General features: G+C 37.3%; 1 protein-coding gene across 1 annotated transcript; it reads left to right on the plus strand.

Moving 5' to 3' along the window:
• The first annotated feature begins 18 nt into the window (after positions 1-18).
• Positions 19-13,874, plus strand: LOC137031792 (NLR family CARD domain-containing protein 3-like). Its single transcript, XM_067403064.1, has 8 exons — positions 19-404; positions 2,691-2,777; positions 6,589-6,711; positions 6,933-8,828; positions 8,949-9,122; positions 10,424-10,597; positions 12,443-12,489; positions 12,616-13,874. The coding sequence occupies exons 2-8, from the start codon at positions 2,707-2,709 to the stop codon at positions 13,134-13,136; spliced, it is 3,006 nt and encodes a 1,001-aa protein (XP_067259165.1). The 5' UTR covers positions 19-404; positions 2,691-2,706; the 3' UTR covers positions 13,137-13,874.
• Positions 13,875-17,533: the final 3,659 nt, after the last annotated feature.

Below are 17,533 nucleotides of genomic sequence, written 5' to 3' on the forward strand. Positions count from 1 at the left end.
GCTGGATATACATGGATATAAAGTTTTGTTTATTAACCGTTATAGAGTGCCAAAAGTTACTGCAGCTTTAAATGAGATCTGCAATAATGATGCATTCATGCTTGTGTGTTGTTGTAAAGAAATGCTAGCTTACTTCATGTTTTATTTAACACTATTTTCCGCAAAATCCTGTTTTGCTAAAACTTATTCTGAATCATATTTTTTAATTCTATTTTGTTCCTTAAAATTGTGTATACTGTTTATAATGTCTTCATTTGTGTTTTCAAACTGTGATGACGCTCTACGCCACTAGAGAGACAAGAAAACAAGACACTACCAGGCAGAAACGAAAGTAAAAGAGGAGGAAAAGGAGAGACGCCATTCCGAGACTTTCTGTTAACTGTTAACAACGGCTGTATTTTGCGGTACGTCCACAACTTATTCTTCAAGTAATCATGTACTGATATTAAAATGAACTGCTATTTAGTTTATCCTGCTATCTTTGTTTTATTTAATAGCTAACTTTAAAAACAAACTGAAAGACGTTGTTTTATATTTCTAGATCATGAGACGTAAACAAAATAAGTAAAGTTCGAAATTATTTGGTACACAGTGAGTGTTATTGTATGATGATCACATTAAAAGTAATATTTTGGTATGTATGTATGAATACATTTGAAATGAACCAGTGTTTGCTGATTCGGTTGCACAAACTAGCAGATTTGAAACAATCGCTTGTCATGATGCGCCTTTACAACATTAATTGTCGTTTTAAACTGTAGCTCAAGTGTGGTAAATTCAACACAGTGATAAATACTGCATCCAGATTACACGGTATTAATCTATCAAAAGTACTACTGATGTAATGTATATTCTTAAAATACATGTACATTTATTACAAACTGTAGGCTACGTTTATTCAAACTTTCCAGTTCCTGCATTTACACGTGGCTGGCTCTAGCAAACATTAAAAGTTGAAAACTTTTATCACTTCCTTAATGAGTAAAAAACCAAAAACTGATAATTGAAACTGATGTCTAAAAATAAAATATTAACTGAACTGCAGTTTTGTTGAATTGAGTTTAACGTGTATTGTGCTGACCTTTAGCTCTAATAGGCTAAATAATATAATATAATATAATATAATTTAACATATTTCTTAATAGTTCCATATTAGAGTTCTTCAGCTTGTAAAAATAACAGCCCCCCCCCCCCTTTTTTTTTCTCTCTTTTTTTTTTTCTTTTTAAGGTTTTAAAAAGAACCATGTTTTTAACCCTCTACAGGACAGCGTTGCCCTCAGGCAACAGAAGGTTTTCTTAAGCCCTATGTTTAGTAAATTTTTCTTTAAATGATAACAACCAATTAGAAAGTACCAAAGAACAGTTCAGTAAGGTGTTGGATTCAATATCAAGCACCATTAAGAGGTGGGACGTCCTGTTCTGACACATGGTCACAGGAGCACATGGTGTGAGAAGAAGGCAAGATTATTTGTTTTAGTAATCCTATTTAAAATGACATGAACTGTACATAAAAAATTATGTGTGCGTGTATGAAGGTGTAGAGAAGCCTTTTGTCAGGTTTTATGATTTTTTTATTTTATTTTACATGCTCAGAAATTCAGTTTTTCTTTTCATTGCCTCAGGGCAACATTGTGTGATCACGGGTAATTTTCGAGGAGGTTTTAGACAATACCTCTCATTGGCCACAGTGTATTATAAGAAGGGAAGATGCAGGGTTCCTGGGTGTGCAGGAACACCCAAAGTGATGTGCAAAAATTGTAACATACACCACTATGTCACAGCAGAGAAGAAGTGCTTTTTGAAGCTTCGCACAGAGTGAAATCTTATCACATGAAGTACATTATATGGCATAGCACACTACATGATACAGACATATGCATGTATCAAATTCAATATTTCAATGTCTTTCAAGTGTTTTCCCTTTTTACTTAATGATTTCTTGAATTTAAAAAAAAAAAAAATTTGATTTTGATGATAATTTTCTCTATGACTCTATACCATTATCGCACAACGTTGAATCAACAAAAAAAATATTTTATGGTTGGGGGAATTTTTAAATTTTTTTAATCAATAAAATGTTCCCAAATGAACAAAAAAAAATGATGTGGAATATTTTTTTTTTATGTGCCATCAACATGTGTGCCGTAGAGAGTTAAATTTCTGTACAGAACCTTAATGGATACAATTTAATAATAAAATTTAAATAAATAAATATATATTTTTAATCCCTCTATCTACCTGTTCCTGTAATACCTTATAGCCTCTACATGAGGTTTTAAATTTAAATAAATAAATAAATAAATAAATAAGACAGCAAGCTGGATACATAAATGAAAAATGAATATTGAAAATGAATATAAATACTAAAAGCAAAAAAATAAAAAGAAGCCCAGCATAAAATAGATGTAATGACGCAAGTTCCAATCCTTTATGATGTCTTTCACGTGTCTTTTGGTGCGATTGAGTGACTGTTCCTCTCTGCAGATGATGATGTTCTCATGGGACAGTGTCTGACTGGGCAGAAATACACAATTGAGTTTTTTGAAGCACTTTTTTTTTTTTTTTTTTTTTAAGTGAAAACAATTATAGTTATAATTGCCAGAATACTCTATTATGAATGGAAGGTGCCCTGCACAATGTATTAAAGAAAGTTGAAAATCTCCCTTACTTGAGAGTTCTCCATCTCCTAGATCAAGCTGTGTGTCTATGAAAAGTCATCAATCCATGAGGAATCTACCCTCTGGATCCAGTGCTGGAACAATGACCTCTGATCCCAGGTAAGACACTGGCCATTTTAGCTTTGACAAATGCTTTATGATCTAGAGTGACATACAGTGCATTAATACGGTGGCCAAGAGCTCAATGCGCTGCAACTGTAGAAAACACATGCAAATAGAAAAAAAAGCCAGAAAATAAAGAAAACAATTTCATCAGTTTGACAACCCTTATGAAAAAGAAGTTTATTCAAGTGTGCTATCAGTATACTTCTTTTAAACTAAAAATAAGAAAGTATACTTTCAAGTATACATTTGAAATAGCCACCCTCTTTTTTAGCACGTTTCTACTATTACAGCTCTTAAGGTTTACTAATCACGAAAAGAGTTGCATTACATTTAGATCTATGGCATTATATTTAGTTCGTGGCATGAAAGGTTGCAGAGATGTACATTGTAGCTGATCACAGACATGTTGTTAAGCACATAAAAGTCATTCCAACTCAATTTCTGCACACTAACAAATGCTTTCATCTTCACTAACAGTGCAAACACGATATAACTAAGAGATTCATTGAATAAAATGGGAGTTTGATCAAGCGCTGTTTGATTGACAGCTTCAGTGCGTGCTGCTCCAACGATTGCAAAAGGAGCTTTTCCTTATATAATTTAATCTCCATTCAATAACAGATTATTTTCATCCTACTAAGAGAAACAACGCAAGTTGACGTTTAGTCGCTGGTTTGATTTACTGACACAGCCTGAATCATTACATATCATGTTTTTTGCTTGGTAGCTCATTCTGGTTTAGCACCACTATGTTACTTAGGCGACCTATTCTATTGCATGTCATGTGCGAATCCATGGGCAGAGCTAAACAGGCAGTGATGAAGTAGGCGTTGATCTTCTGCAGAGACAGAGCTTGCTGCCCTTTGACATCATAGATCCCCACTTTGTAAATCCTGTCGTTTTCTGGGTCTGGTGTCAATAAAACCTTTTATTGGACTAACAATGAAGTTTTCAGCTCTAAAACTTACAGGATATTCTTAAAGTATGATGACCTCTTATATGTCAAAATCTCAAGGAAAATTTGATTTCTCAGTTCATTATCCCTTTAAAATCTACTTCATTCTTTCCCCACCATTGACTGTATTTTCAGGCTACATGGTAGGGGGCGCTGTTACGCATCTTCTGAAAGAGTACAAAATCTCCAGGGCCCGGTTTTTCAAAAGTAATCCACTAGGATTTTGGATAACGGATTGGATCAAATCTTGAAAATGTGTTTTTCAAAAGAAAAAACGGATTACATAATCGGATTAGATTATGTAATCCAATCTTGGTCTTGATTAGTTTAACTGTTAAAGTAATAAATTAAATGATTAATAATTAAATTAGTCTACATATTTAACCTTTCGGTAACCTACTCTAAAGTAAAAATACATTTTGGTGCCATAAAACAATCCCTAAACAGCTGTAAATATCCAACAAAAATATATTTAATTCAAAACCCATATTCTTTCTATCAACATGTCCCTTTAGAGCACTGGAAATCCAGATTTGGTGATCCTGAAAAGTTCCTATCCGGATCAGATTGATCCCATCCGATGTTGCTTTAAAAAACTGGCTCCAAAAGTAAGATGGATTACGTGATCACGGATCGCAAAAAAAGGATTACTAAATCCGGATCAATTTTAAAATGTTTTTAAAATGGAAAGAGTTAAAATACAGTTAAAGATATTTCAAATAGATATTTAAAATAAAATCTAAATGGGAACATAGTAGTATACTTAAAGTGCAAAAATAATATATAAAAAGTAAATTATAAGTGTAATGTCATGTTCACTTAAAGAAAACTTACAAGTATACTTGCACTAAACCTGTAGTTTACTGAGAGTATATTTTAAAGTGTACTTTCATATACTAAAACTGTACTACTAGTATTAACTTATAAGTAACTAGTATACTTATAAGTTCACTTGTAGTTGTTACAGTCACGCCTGTCCCGGACTCCATTTCCCATGATCCTCCCTGTTCCACACCTGAACTCACTTTCCTCATCATCTCTCCCGCTCTCCCTGGATTCCCTGCACCTGGTCTTCATCGTTTGCAGTCCCTTTATATTGTACTCACTCCCTGCACTCCTTGTCTGTTCTTGTTGTTGTTTTACTATCGTTTGATATATGTGTGCTGTTCTGATCGTTTGGCTAAATAAATACCTGAGTTAATAGTAGTCCGATTCTGCCTCATCCCTGCTGCAACACACTGCTGTAACAGTAGTACAGATGCAGTACAAATAAGAAACGTAAATGTGAACTAGTTGTGTACTTAAAGTTTATTACTGTTACACTTATAGTACACTTAAATGTATACTTCATTTAGGCCAATTTAGTCCCAAGCGATATTAAAGTAGTACACATACAAGTTTACTACTAGTACATTGATACTAGTATACTTTCTACATAAAGTATACTTAAAAAATATACTTGAACTTTACTTAAGTATATTTGATAAAATGAACTTAAAGTATACTTCTTTTTCGTAAGGGAATACATATGCTGTAAAAGTTCACAACGCACCCAAATACAGAAACGCTGCTGCAAAAGTTCACAACCAAATACAAAAACACACTGCAAACATTCACAACACAACTAAATACAGAAACGCGCTGCAAATGGCACATACCAGGCCAAGTGAACTCAAGCCCCCCGCTTCGATGATCTGAATGATGATGATTATTGGGCTACTTTTAGAATTAAATTAATATTTTTATTTGCCCCGCAATAATTTATAGCACATCACTGCATAACCGATGCGCTGCAAAGATGTTAGATTAGCTAACTCCTCATTTAAAAAAACAACTTGTTTAACACGAAATAGCTTATCTTTTCTCTCTTTTTTTTTCACTATGTATGGGCCACAAGAGAAATATTAAGAAAATAAATTAAGGTAAAATACAGTTAAGAATGTTGAAGTAGAGCTCTCATCTCTGAGTTTTTAGTTTCACTTGCTGCAGTGAATAACTGACTGGGATTTGAGACATAAAATCAAGAAGGCCTAAATTATTAAAAAAAATATTATTAATAATAATTTTTTAAGCAAGTCCCCCAAATCGTTTGTCCTGGCACAGACCACAACGAAAATATTTTAAGGGGACACCAACAAGTGACGAACCTGGCTGTGACTGCTTATGTTCAATGTTTACTCTTCAGTGGTTTTCACCTGAAAGATGAGTTTTTTTGTTTATCTTAACATCCTGATTGTATGTGCATTGTAAGCAGGCCTATTTGCATCGTGTTTTTTTATTTGGTTGTATTGTGAACTTTAGCTTCTTGTTTCTGTGTTTGATTATGTTGTGAACTTTTGCAGTGCGTTTTCTGCTGGCATTTTTTTTCTATTTGCATGCATTTTCTTCAGTTGCAGCACTTTGAGCTCTCTCGGCCACAGTATATTGCAGAATCCGTGCAGCAAGTGAGCAGATAATTACTTTTCTGAACTTTTACTCACTGGTGAAATGATTGTCCCAACCTTCCTACACAACCCTTGTACTTTTCAAGAAGTGTCTAAATACTTCTCTATGAGAACTTGAAATCATGTTAAACCATTATCTCTCTCTCTCTTTCTCTCTCTCTGTAATGCATGTATATTTATAATAAATTGTTTTCTACTTTCACCATTTATTTTTTAGCATGTACTCTGTACAATTTTGTAACTGTGTATTGCAGGAATTTTCATGTTACTGTCTCCATTGGATTAACTGCATTTTCTGTTCCTTGTTTGCATATTGCTTTGGATCTATGAATCTGTGGTGCACTGAAGCTATACAATATAGCTAGTGCTCTAATTCTATTTTTTTTTTTTTTTTTTTTTTTGTCAGTATCAGCTGGAGGAGAAAACATAGATCACAGTCTCCAGAACCCAGTGGTGTGTCTCTGAAGAGTAACACATCCATGAAGCCACCCCCTGAATTCAGTGATAAACCAGTGATCTCTGACCCTCTGTTAGTAAAGTTATTTGCAATTTTACCGTAATGCATCTAAAATGAATAATGACTTAAGACTAAATTAAATAACACAAAAAATAGTCCAAAACATGCAACTAATGCTCTGCAATTGTAAAACCCTATCTGGTAACTAATATATATTTCTGAAGGTATCCAACACTCATTGTTTTTTTGTTTGTTTGTTTGTTTGTTTGTTTGTTTTTTTTTTGTTTTTTTAGTTTCAGCAAGGGAGGGGTACTTGAGTTGATTGGATCTGTGCCATCCTCTACACCCCACTATCAGACTAACATCAGACAGGACAACATTGAAGCAGTCCTACAGACAAACACACTGGAGACTGGAGACCTACAGAAAGTCAAAGATAAGCACAAAATCAGCATGAAGAACAAGTATGGGAGATTATTTCAGGGAAACAAACTCCAAGAGAATGAAACCCTAATGAACAAGATCTACACACAGCTCTACATTATAGAGGGAGAGAAAAAAGGGGTGAATGAAGAACATGAGGTTTTACAGATGGAGAAAACAGCCAGAACACCACACTTACAAGACACTCCAATTTACTGCAATGACATCTTTAAAGCCTCACCTGAACCAGGATGTGAAGAGAAAGACCAAATCAAGTTAGTTCTTACTAAAGGCATTGCTGGAATTGGAAAAACCATCTCTGTGCAGAAGTTCGTTATGGACTGGGCTGAGGGAAAAGCCAATCGGGATGTAGATTTCATGTTTGTGCTTCCATTTCGAGAGCTAAACTTAATCCAAGATTATCAGTACAGTCTTCACAGACTTCTGCTGGACTTTCATCCTGAATTTCAAGATCTGGACTTCAAGATTTATGAGGAGTGTAAAGTTGTGTTCATCTTTGATGGACTGGATGAAAGCAAAATCAGACTGATGTTTTCAGATGCTCAGAAAGTTTCTGATATGACTGAGGTTTCATCAGTCGATGTGTTGATGTCAAACCTCATGAAAGGAGAGCTGCTTCCCAATGCTCACATCTGGATCACCTCCAGACCAGCAGCAGCCAATCAGATCCCCTTCAAATACATCAACCGTCTGACAGAGATTCAGGGATTCAATGAGCCTCAGAAGGAGGAATATTTCAGGAAGAGAATCAGTAATGAGCATCAAGCCAGCAGAATCATCTCACACATCAGAAGAGCAAGAAGCCTCCACATCATGTGCCACATACCCGTATTCTGCTGGATCTCATCCACTGTGATTCAAAAGCTCCTGAAAGAAGATCTGAGTGCAGAAATCCCTCAAACTCTTACTGAAATGTACATCCACTTCCTGCTGATTCAGATCAACATGAGGAATCAGAAGTATGAAGAGAGAGATCCAGAGAAACTCCTGCAGTCCAACAGAGAAGTGATTGTAAAACTTGCTGAAGTGGCTTTCAAACAGCTGATGAAGGGCAATGTGATGTTCTATGAGGAGGACCTGACAGAGAGTGGCATAGACGTCATTGATGCCTCAGTGTATTCTGGGATTTGCACTGAGATCTTTAAGGAGGAATCTGTGATTCATCAGAGGAAAGTCTACAGCTTCATTCATCTGAGCGTTCAGGAGTTTCTTGCTGCTTTCTATGTGTTTTACCATTATGTCATCAAAAATATTGACACATTGCAGTTTTGTGATGTGATGCATAATCTGCACAGGAATGCAGTAGATAAATCCCTCAACAGTGAGAATGGACAACTGGATTTGTTCCTGCGGTTCCTGCTGGGAGTCTCACTGGAGTCCAATCAGAGACTCTTACAGGATCTACTGACTCACACAGTGAACAGCTCAGAGAGCATCAGAGAAACCACACAGTACATTAAAGAGAAGATCAAAGATGGGCATGGACTCTCCACTGAAAGATCCATCAATCTGTTCCTATGTCTGCTGGAAGTCAAAGATCAGACTCTGTCCAGAGAGATTCAGGAGTTTATGAAATCAGACAAACACTCAGAGAAGAAACTCTCTCCTGCTCAATGCTCAACAATCGCCTACATGCTTCAGATGTCAGAGAAGGAGCTGGATGAGCTGGACCTCAAGAAATACAACACATCAGATGAGGGTAGAAGAAGACTGATACCAGTTGTGATCAACTGCACAAAAGCCCTGTGAGTGTTTAATCATATTACACTGAGGGTTTTTTTTCTAAATGAAATTACAGTTTTTGTTGTGCTAAGTAATACATTTAGAGTATATATTGCTTATTCTCTTGTTCTGCTCTCTATCAGACTTGCTGGCTGTAATCTCACTGCTCAGGATTGTGAAATTGTGTCATCAGCTCTACAATCCTCAAACTCTGTCCTGAGAGAGCTGGACCTGAGTAACAATGACCTACAGGATTCAGGAGTGAAGCTCCTCTCAGATGGACTGAAGAGTCCAAACTGTCGACTTGAGATACTGGGGTGTGTATGACTTTAATTTGATTTGATATCTTGGTTGATCAGTATTTGTAATTTTAGTTTAGAATATTTAGTTCTAATAGTGATTTTAGGGATCCAGCCGGAACACAGAAGGTGGGCAAAACAGAGCTAGTTCAACATTTCAGGCAGCTGAGATTTGTACACAAATAAATAGTGGAAAACACAAAACTGGAATAATTAGCAGAGATAATAAATGGTTATAAATGTCCTCCAAGGCAAAACAAGACTTTGCACAGAGTGTAAGAAACACTGTGATTACGTAGGCCAGGGAATAGGGAACATAGATGGCTCTGTTTTGGAGTCACAAATTAAATAAAACATTCAGGAGTTATATTTGATTCAAGTTTGTCTTTTCACTCTTATGTGCAATACACTGTTAAGAACTATTTTTTTTTTCATCTCAGAAATATTGCTAGACCCCGCTCTATGTGATCCCTCTCTGTCACTGAAAGGCTTACTATTACCTTTGTTCTTTCCCATATTGACTACTGCAATGCACTTCTTGCTGGAATTCCTAAAACTAAACTTAACAAATTGCAATGTGTGCAAAACGTAACTGCTAGGATCCTGACTCGAGTCAGAAGAAATAAGCATATTACACCAATTTGAATGTCTTATATACACCCATGCGTCATTTACGCTCCTCATAAGCTGGTCTATTGGCAGTTCCACAGACACAGTTGTGTTCTGTAGGGAACAGGGCTTCCTCATCCTATACTCTTAGGCTTTGGAATGCACTCCCTCCTCATATCAGAGATGCACAGAAGTATTTTTTAATCTTATTTAAAAACTATTTTTTTAGGATAGCTTTACCTTGACTGTCCTGATGTTTATATTCTAGTTTTTTTCTATGTGTTGTATGTTCATTTGTTTGTTTTATTATGTAAAGTGCCTTGAGAAGCTGCTTTAAAGGCACTATATCAAATATAGTTATTATTATATTAGTATTATGGGGTTATGGAGAAGAGTCTCAGGAGCAACATTAATGACAAGTAATTCATGTAGTAACTACATGTAAAGTATTGAAAAATGAAGTATTACTGATACTTTCTCTTTAACATGGAAAGTTAAAATAACATTTTTAATATTGGGTAAACCCAGTATAGTTACCCTAACCTTCGCTATAATTACACTGTTGCCATAGCTGTTAACAACCTAAGTGAACAACTCTCTAAAGCATGGAAAATTATTAAACGTTGTAATAGCTGAGAGAAATCAGATGTTCTTTGTATATTTTAAGGCACATTTAATGATTTATCAGACATTTATTTATGTGTCTGCAGGTTGTCAGGCTGTATGGTGACAGAGGAAGGCTGTGGTTATGTGTCTTCAGCTCTGAGTTCAAACCCCTCACACCTGAGAGAGCTGGATCTGAGCTACAATCACCCAGGACAATCAGGAGTCCAGCTGCTCAACGACAAACTGAAGGATCCAAATTATAAACTGCACAAACTCAAGTATGTGGGACAGTAAGGGGGTTTTAGCCAAGATCATTAATAATCTCAAACTATACACTGTGTAAAATCTAATTAGTTAAAACCATGCAAATTGATTGCCTTAAAAAAGCGAAGAAAAGTGAAATCAGAACATTATGTTCTACTGACAAATGCTTAGTTTTGTTCGCTGTTGATACGGTTCACTTTATTGCATCCTAAGACATTAAGGGAAAAGCTCCTTCTTCAGTGTGAAGATCTTCTCACTTGAGTTTGAGACAGGACAGAAGAAGCCTTCTCGCCATTGAACGACCCTCGCAGTGGAGAAAGTGGAGAAAGCTGATTCAGCGACACACTGCAAGCAAGATGACGCTCTGCCAGCAAGCTGATTAAGTGACGCAAGCAAGCTTATTAACACAGAACTCTGCAAGAAAGCTGATCCAGTGTCTCATCTGCGGCTATCCAGCAACTATTAACAAAGTTCTGTGCAAATTTTTGTGACGTTGTTGCATATGTTAAGCAACAAGTGTGGCTTGTGCAGGGAGGGCACCCCTGCACGCTTCTGAAGAACACAGTAAGTGCATTGCCTGTCTGGGCAAAGCCCACACAGAAGCCGTGCTGACGAGCTGTTCTTACTGAGAGAACATGAGTCTCGCCTCTCTCTACTTCTGGATTGCTTTCTTTTCAGAAATTGAAAACTGTGCACTCCCAGGAACCTCAGAGGAAGAAACAGTGGAGCCAGAGGCGTGAGAAGTCAGGTACTAGTGAAGTCACGCTGGCGCAGCTCCCACGTGCTTCACTCTCCCCCATTCCCCCATTTGGCCTGGTCTCATTTGAGGGATCTGAAGAGGATCTCCCCGATGACAGCATGTCACTAGTGGCTTTCGACACAGAAGATTGGTCGTGCACTTTGCATGTTTCAGCCCCACAGTGGATAGATTCACAGAGTGCTTCACTGCAGCACAGAAGTCATCACATGTAATGCACCACTTCCTGCCTAAGTGCTCCAGCTCTGCAGCTGCTTCAAGTCACTAGAGAAGCATGACGACTTGGGAGTCCACTCAGCCCATGCCTTCAACCGCTCAGCCTGTTAGAGCCTGAGCCTCAACACCGCCAAGCACTACCCCTTTCCTAAGCGCCAGGGTCCCTGCCCTAAGATAATTTTGGATCCTGAGTCTCAAAATCCATCCTGATCCATCAGGAAGTAAGAGAGGGCTAAGTCTCGCAGCAGCCAGGCCATCCTCCAAAATGGCTTGGGAAGCCATCACTGAAGTGTCAAGTTAGGTTCTGAACACAGTCAAACTAGATTACTTGCTTCAATTTGCTTGCAGACCCCCACGTTTCAAGGGCGTATATTTTGGTACGGAGCAAAATGGCGCATGTCCTCCATTTCGTAGTGATAAATTTGCTAGTGAAAGGAGCTGTAGAGACAGTTCCTCCAGCTCACAGCGAGTCAAGCTTTTACAGTTGTTATTTTCTCTTTCCCAGTCTATGGGCAGAAACATTGCACATCTTGCCTTGAGTTTGGGCCAAACAACTGTAAATATTTAAAATTATTTAAAATATTTAAAATAAGCACTAGTCTGAATTGATATGTGATTCAAACTCGGGTTGGTCATGTCAAAAGCAAATGCTACCCGCCTTTGAATTTATCCTCACTGTGTTATGGATGGTGTTGTTTTTTTAACCAATATATAGCAATTAGAGCTTAATAGACTGTTTCTTACTGAAATTCTGTATTTGGCTATTGTGTTTTCTCTTTATGAGTGCCTTTTTGAGAAATATTTATTAATTTATTTTAAACTGCTTCTTGCTCACTTTTAATAATCACATATTTATAATTTGTGGATTATATTTGTCTCTTTATAGTTTGGAGAGTGGAGACCCTTTAAGAATCAAAACCGGACTGAGAAAATGTAGGTCTTTTCTCCCTTTCACACACTCTCTCTCACACACAAATACACACACACACACACACACACACACACACACGGCTCTACATTTGTCCTTCATGTACCTCTCATCTCTCTTCTTGTGTTCAGATGCCTGTAATCTCACACTGGATCCAAACACAGCACACACTCAACTCATCCTGTCTGATGAGAACAGAAAGATTACATATGTGAAAGAGCATCAGTCATATCCTGATCATCCAGAGAGATTTGAGAACTATGAACAGGTTATGTGTCGAGAGACTCTGACCGGACGCTGTTACTGGGAGGTTGAACGGACTGGCTCTTGTCATGTAGCAGTGACATATAAAGGAATCAGCAGGAAAGGAGGGGGTGACTGTTGGTTTGGATACAAATCCTGGAATCTCTTCTGCACTGTTAATGGATTCACTGTCTGGCACAATAATGTAAGCAGTAATATACCAGCCCCTACACCCCTGTCTAATAGAGTTGGAGTGTATGTCGACGTGTCGGCTGGCACTCTGTCCTACTACAGCGTCTCTGACACACACACACTTAGACACTTACACACATTCAACACCACATTCACCGAACCCCTCCATGCTGGATTTAGGGTTTATGATTCTGAACTGTCTCTGTGTCATATTTAAAGTCCCTGTGAAATCAAAAGGTATGTTTTTGGCTTTTAGTAGTGTAAATAAGCTTTCCATTGGGGCGAATAAAGTCTGGTTTCAGGTTAGTGTGGTCCAGATCTGGTCCAGAGACACAACAGCACAGAGCAGATCATATGCACAAGTCGGCACAGACCACAAAACATAACGGTCCCATTTGATTTCTGGACAGAATGCTGTATTTTAAAGCTATTTGGAGGAGATTAGGAGGAAACTGCTGCTTTATCGAGCTCAACTGCTCTGGCCGAGCAGTGATATAAACTAAATGCGTTTGGCTGTTTTTTAAAAAGGGGAGGGCCTGCTCGATATGTCCCACTCTTGTCTTCCAGTTTCAGTGGAAGTTATGTCAATATATTGAATAATGCTGCGCATTTCAAGGCACATCAGTGGGCCTTTAACAACTTGCAGAGAGGAACACATGTGACATCAGACAAATTGTCTCATTTTCAAGCAGACACAAACTGTTGTTTTTCTTCTTTCTTACACAAAACTTGAAAAATTAATGGACCCCAAGAAATTAAAATGAAAGTTTTGTTGCTTTTAGTCTGTTAGCTTTAAAGTCATCTATATGCTAAGAGTTCTGTGTTCTCGTGCAGTGAACAAGTCTAACTCTGACTAAACACCAAGTTAAACCGTAGCCAGTTAAGACATAGTCGTAGTAAGGTTGATCATTTACTGCCACACTTCCTCATTAACATGTTGTGTTGAATACTGTAATAAAACAATACAAAAATATTCAGTGTCCATGTCTTGACTAACATCCCATTATAAATTACTGTAACATAAACATACACTGCTGTTCTCACTGTACTAGCAGCTACAATGGCTATTAACATCACTGTTAGCTTGTACACAATAGTAAACCAACTTATCAAACATCATCTTTTTAACAAAATCATGAATAATATATATATATATATATATATATATATATATATATATATATATAATGATGGTTTATAGCGGATGCAGTAGATTATAGCGAGAGCACATAATGTCTGTCTCATTGTTTCCATGCAGAACCAGGAAGGACTTACAGAAAGTGGCTAAACAGACAGTGACATCATTGCATGACACAAATAATATTAATTTTTACAAACGAGGATGATAAACAGAAAAGTAATTATGAACTTCACATATGGTGCAGTGAACGCAGAACAGTGCTTTCAGTTTCTACGTCAGAATGCCGACTCTGTATTTGCTGGCTCCTGTGTCAGCATGACACGCATGCGTCGTGGTGCTATCTGACCAGCCTCGACCAATACTGAGCTGGCATTCGGACGTAAACACAGCAGCTCTGCACTGCGTTCACTGTACAAACTGCATAACAGACTGACAGGGAAGAGGAAAAATTGTTGAATAAAGTAGTTATTTTGTTTTGTTATTTTTTGTTTCGTATTCTTGTTGCTTCATAACAGTGGAACCACTGTAGTATGGAAGCATATGGGTAGCAATATTCAATTTGAAATGTAATATGCAAAATGGCAATGCATTTCTGTATTTAAGTTTACATTTTCCATACCCATATGTGCAACATTTGGAGCAAAATGATCATTCATATTCAATGATATAATTTACATTTGCCCTTTCCAACACAAAATTTTTAACATATAATTTAAACATATATTTTAATGATTTATAAATTGCAAAATTAAAATGAAAATGTATTACAGAAATTATTATATATGTTTAACATGTTCAAGCAAAAATGTTATCAAAATGACCCTTTAAATGTTATTTTTCTTAATTGCATTTTTACTCACAGTTAAGACACTTGCGATTGCACTTAAATGTCCCACAATGAATGTAGTAAAATTCAATATGGAATTGAAAATGCATTCCGAACCAATCATGTCCCCGCCCCTTCCCGCTCTGTCAATCACTGCATCAAGGCGGGGACAGGTGTTGGATACATGGTGGCAGCAGAGCTATAAAGAGCGAGGCATATACTGGTAAATGAAATAGAGCAAGAACAGAGAAAAGTCAATGTTCCTGAAGATTATGTGCGTCCTTCAGTGATAGAACCAATACGTTATTAGAACCATAGATATTTATGGTTAGAATGCCTCGCAGAGAACACCGCCTGGTGCTCGTGCACCTTATCATGAGCGCGGTGGCATGTCTGTAGAAGTGCTAAAACAGACGTGCCGAGTGAGCGGTGCTTTACAACAGGTTACTTACGCATAGAAAAAATCTTAGACAAGCCGTTTGAGATTATTGCTTGCTCTATCATGAATGTATGTTTTTCTCTTTTTAGCGTTCTGATTATTGTTTATGCATCATTTATATTAATAAAACGATGTGTAGTCCATCTGGATGCGTGTGATTGTCGTTGTTTACTTTATTATTAATATAATCAGCACACAGTTAAACCATGTATGTTCATTTAAATATTACTTAATAACTGAATGTTTGTCATTCTACTGATATATTTACAATCGTTTTCCCTGTTGGAAAAAACAGCATATGCTGGTTAAGGTAGGTTTTGAAGCTGGTATGCTGGTCCTGGACCTGCTTAGGATCAGCATGGACCAGCATAAGACCAGTTTAGAACCAGCATAAACCAGCTCAAACCAGCATACCAACTTCAAAACCTACCTTAACCAGCATATGCTGTTTTTTTCAGCAGGGTTCCTTGTTTCACTTCTGTTTATTATAGACCACATGTGTGAAGTAACATATACAAACCTCATTTGATTAAATACATTAAACTGGGATTTCCTCTCCTGTTTCCTACATCTGGAGCCACCTCTTGCTGATTCGTCTTTGCAGAGACCATCCAGACCATCAAGACATTCGTCTAGATTCTTCTGGCACAGTTTCCAGTACTTCATCCAGATCCCATCGTAGTGCGTTGTGCAGATCTCCCAGACATGGACTCTCTGATCTTCAAGCTGCGATGTTTGTAGGAAATGCTAAAAACTCTGGACTTTGAAGAACTTCAACAGCAGATCGAAGAGGATGCCATTGTACATAAAGAGTGTGAGAGACTTGATGCTTAGGCTAGAGAAGCGCAGTATAGACAGCAACAAACCACTAAGGCTACAGAGTTGTTAGCTAAGCAGGTACACAGGAAAATCCACAGTGTTAAATTAACCCCCCTCAACTGGATGGAACTGGAATAAACACTTTGAATGTTGCGATCCCATCAGACTTATGATAGCAACCTGAATCGTAACAAAGCACTGTTCGCCAGAGGAGAACTGGCCCCCCAATTAAGCCTGGTTTCTCCCAAGGTTTTTTTTCTCCATTTTTTTCAATTTTAACACATGTTTTAACACATGTTTGCCACCTGATGTCACCTGTTGGAGTTTGGGTTCCTTGCCACTGTCGCCTTTGGCTTCCTTAGTTGGGGACACTTGACATTTGACTTGATATTTGATATTCAAAATTGCTTTGATCTGCCTGGATTGATACCATTCTTTAAGAGCTTCTGTGCAGCCAAAAACAGTTATCACTGTAAAGCTGCTTTGATACAATCTACATTGTAAAAAGTGCTATATAAATAAAGGTGACTTGACTTGAGTGTACATATGTGTCCACACCACAGGGTGTTAAAAGTAACACTAAAGCAGTGTTAAAGTTAATGAGATAATTAAGTGATGATTGACAGTTAGTGGTGACACATGATGCTAATAAGCAGAATCACTGAAGGAAAGAGAAAACTAGATTAGTTAATTAATGTTTTATAGAATGTTTCATTTCAAGTCACCGTGATTGAGTTCAGTGTTTTCTTTAGTTGGGCTCTTCACCCTTTACTTTTCTTTAGTTTTTCTCTGACTGTTCCAACTTTGTGTTTACAAAACTAATTTTTTATGGCCAGACAAAAAAAAATGGCCTGGTCACAATTTTTTGATGATGACGTTATCATCCAGTAATGACCTGATTCACTGATGTCATTCAGAGTCTAAATCTTTGACTATATGCTTGATGTGTAACTTTAGAGTTGGTGATTGTAGCCCTGTGCCCTGTGATTTTACAGTTTGAGATCCAACAGCAGTATGAACAATTTAAAAAAAAGTCACACAGAGACATCAAGAATCAGCATATGACAGTGGTTCCCAAACCTGTCCTGGAGGACCCCCAGAACTGCACATTTTGTATGTCTCCCTATTTCTGACACACCCATTTCAGGTCTTGCTGTCTTTACTAATGATCTCATTAGAGTTGAATCAGGTATGATAGATGAGGGAGACAAACAAAATGTGCAGGGCTGGGTGTCCTCCAGGATAGTGATGTCCAGTTCACGAACGAATCGTTCTTTTGAACCGGTTCTTTTTAGTGAACCAGTCGAACCAGTTCACCAAATCGGACTGAATCGTTCGAAACAGTTCTCCAGCACTAATCCACAAATTACTAAAGTTACTCACTTTTTG

The sequence above is a fragment of the Chanodichthys erythropterus genome, chromosome 12 (assembly GCF_024489055.1).
Source record: "Chanodichthys erythropterus isolate Z2021 chromosome 12, ASM2448905v1, whole genome shotgun sequence".
In the NCBI taxonomy this organism is placed as follows: domain Eukaryota; kingdom Metazoa; phylum Chordata; class Actinopteri; order Cypriniformes; family Xenocyprididae; genus Chanodichthys; species Chanodichthys erythropterus.

Coding starts and splice junctions, on each gene's coding strand:
- LOC137031792 (XM_067403064.1), top strand. CDS start 2,707: ATGAAAAGTCATCAATCCATGAGGAATCTACCCTCTGGATCCAGTGCT. Junction 8,829..8,948: donor ATCAACTGCACAAAAGCCCT/GTGAGTGTTTAA, acceptor GCTCTCTATCAG/ACTTGCTGGCTGTAATCTCA. Junction 12,490..12,615: donor CAAAACCGGACTGAGAAAAT/GTAGGTCTTTTC, acceptor TCTTGTGTTCAG/ATGCCTGTAATCTCACACTG.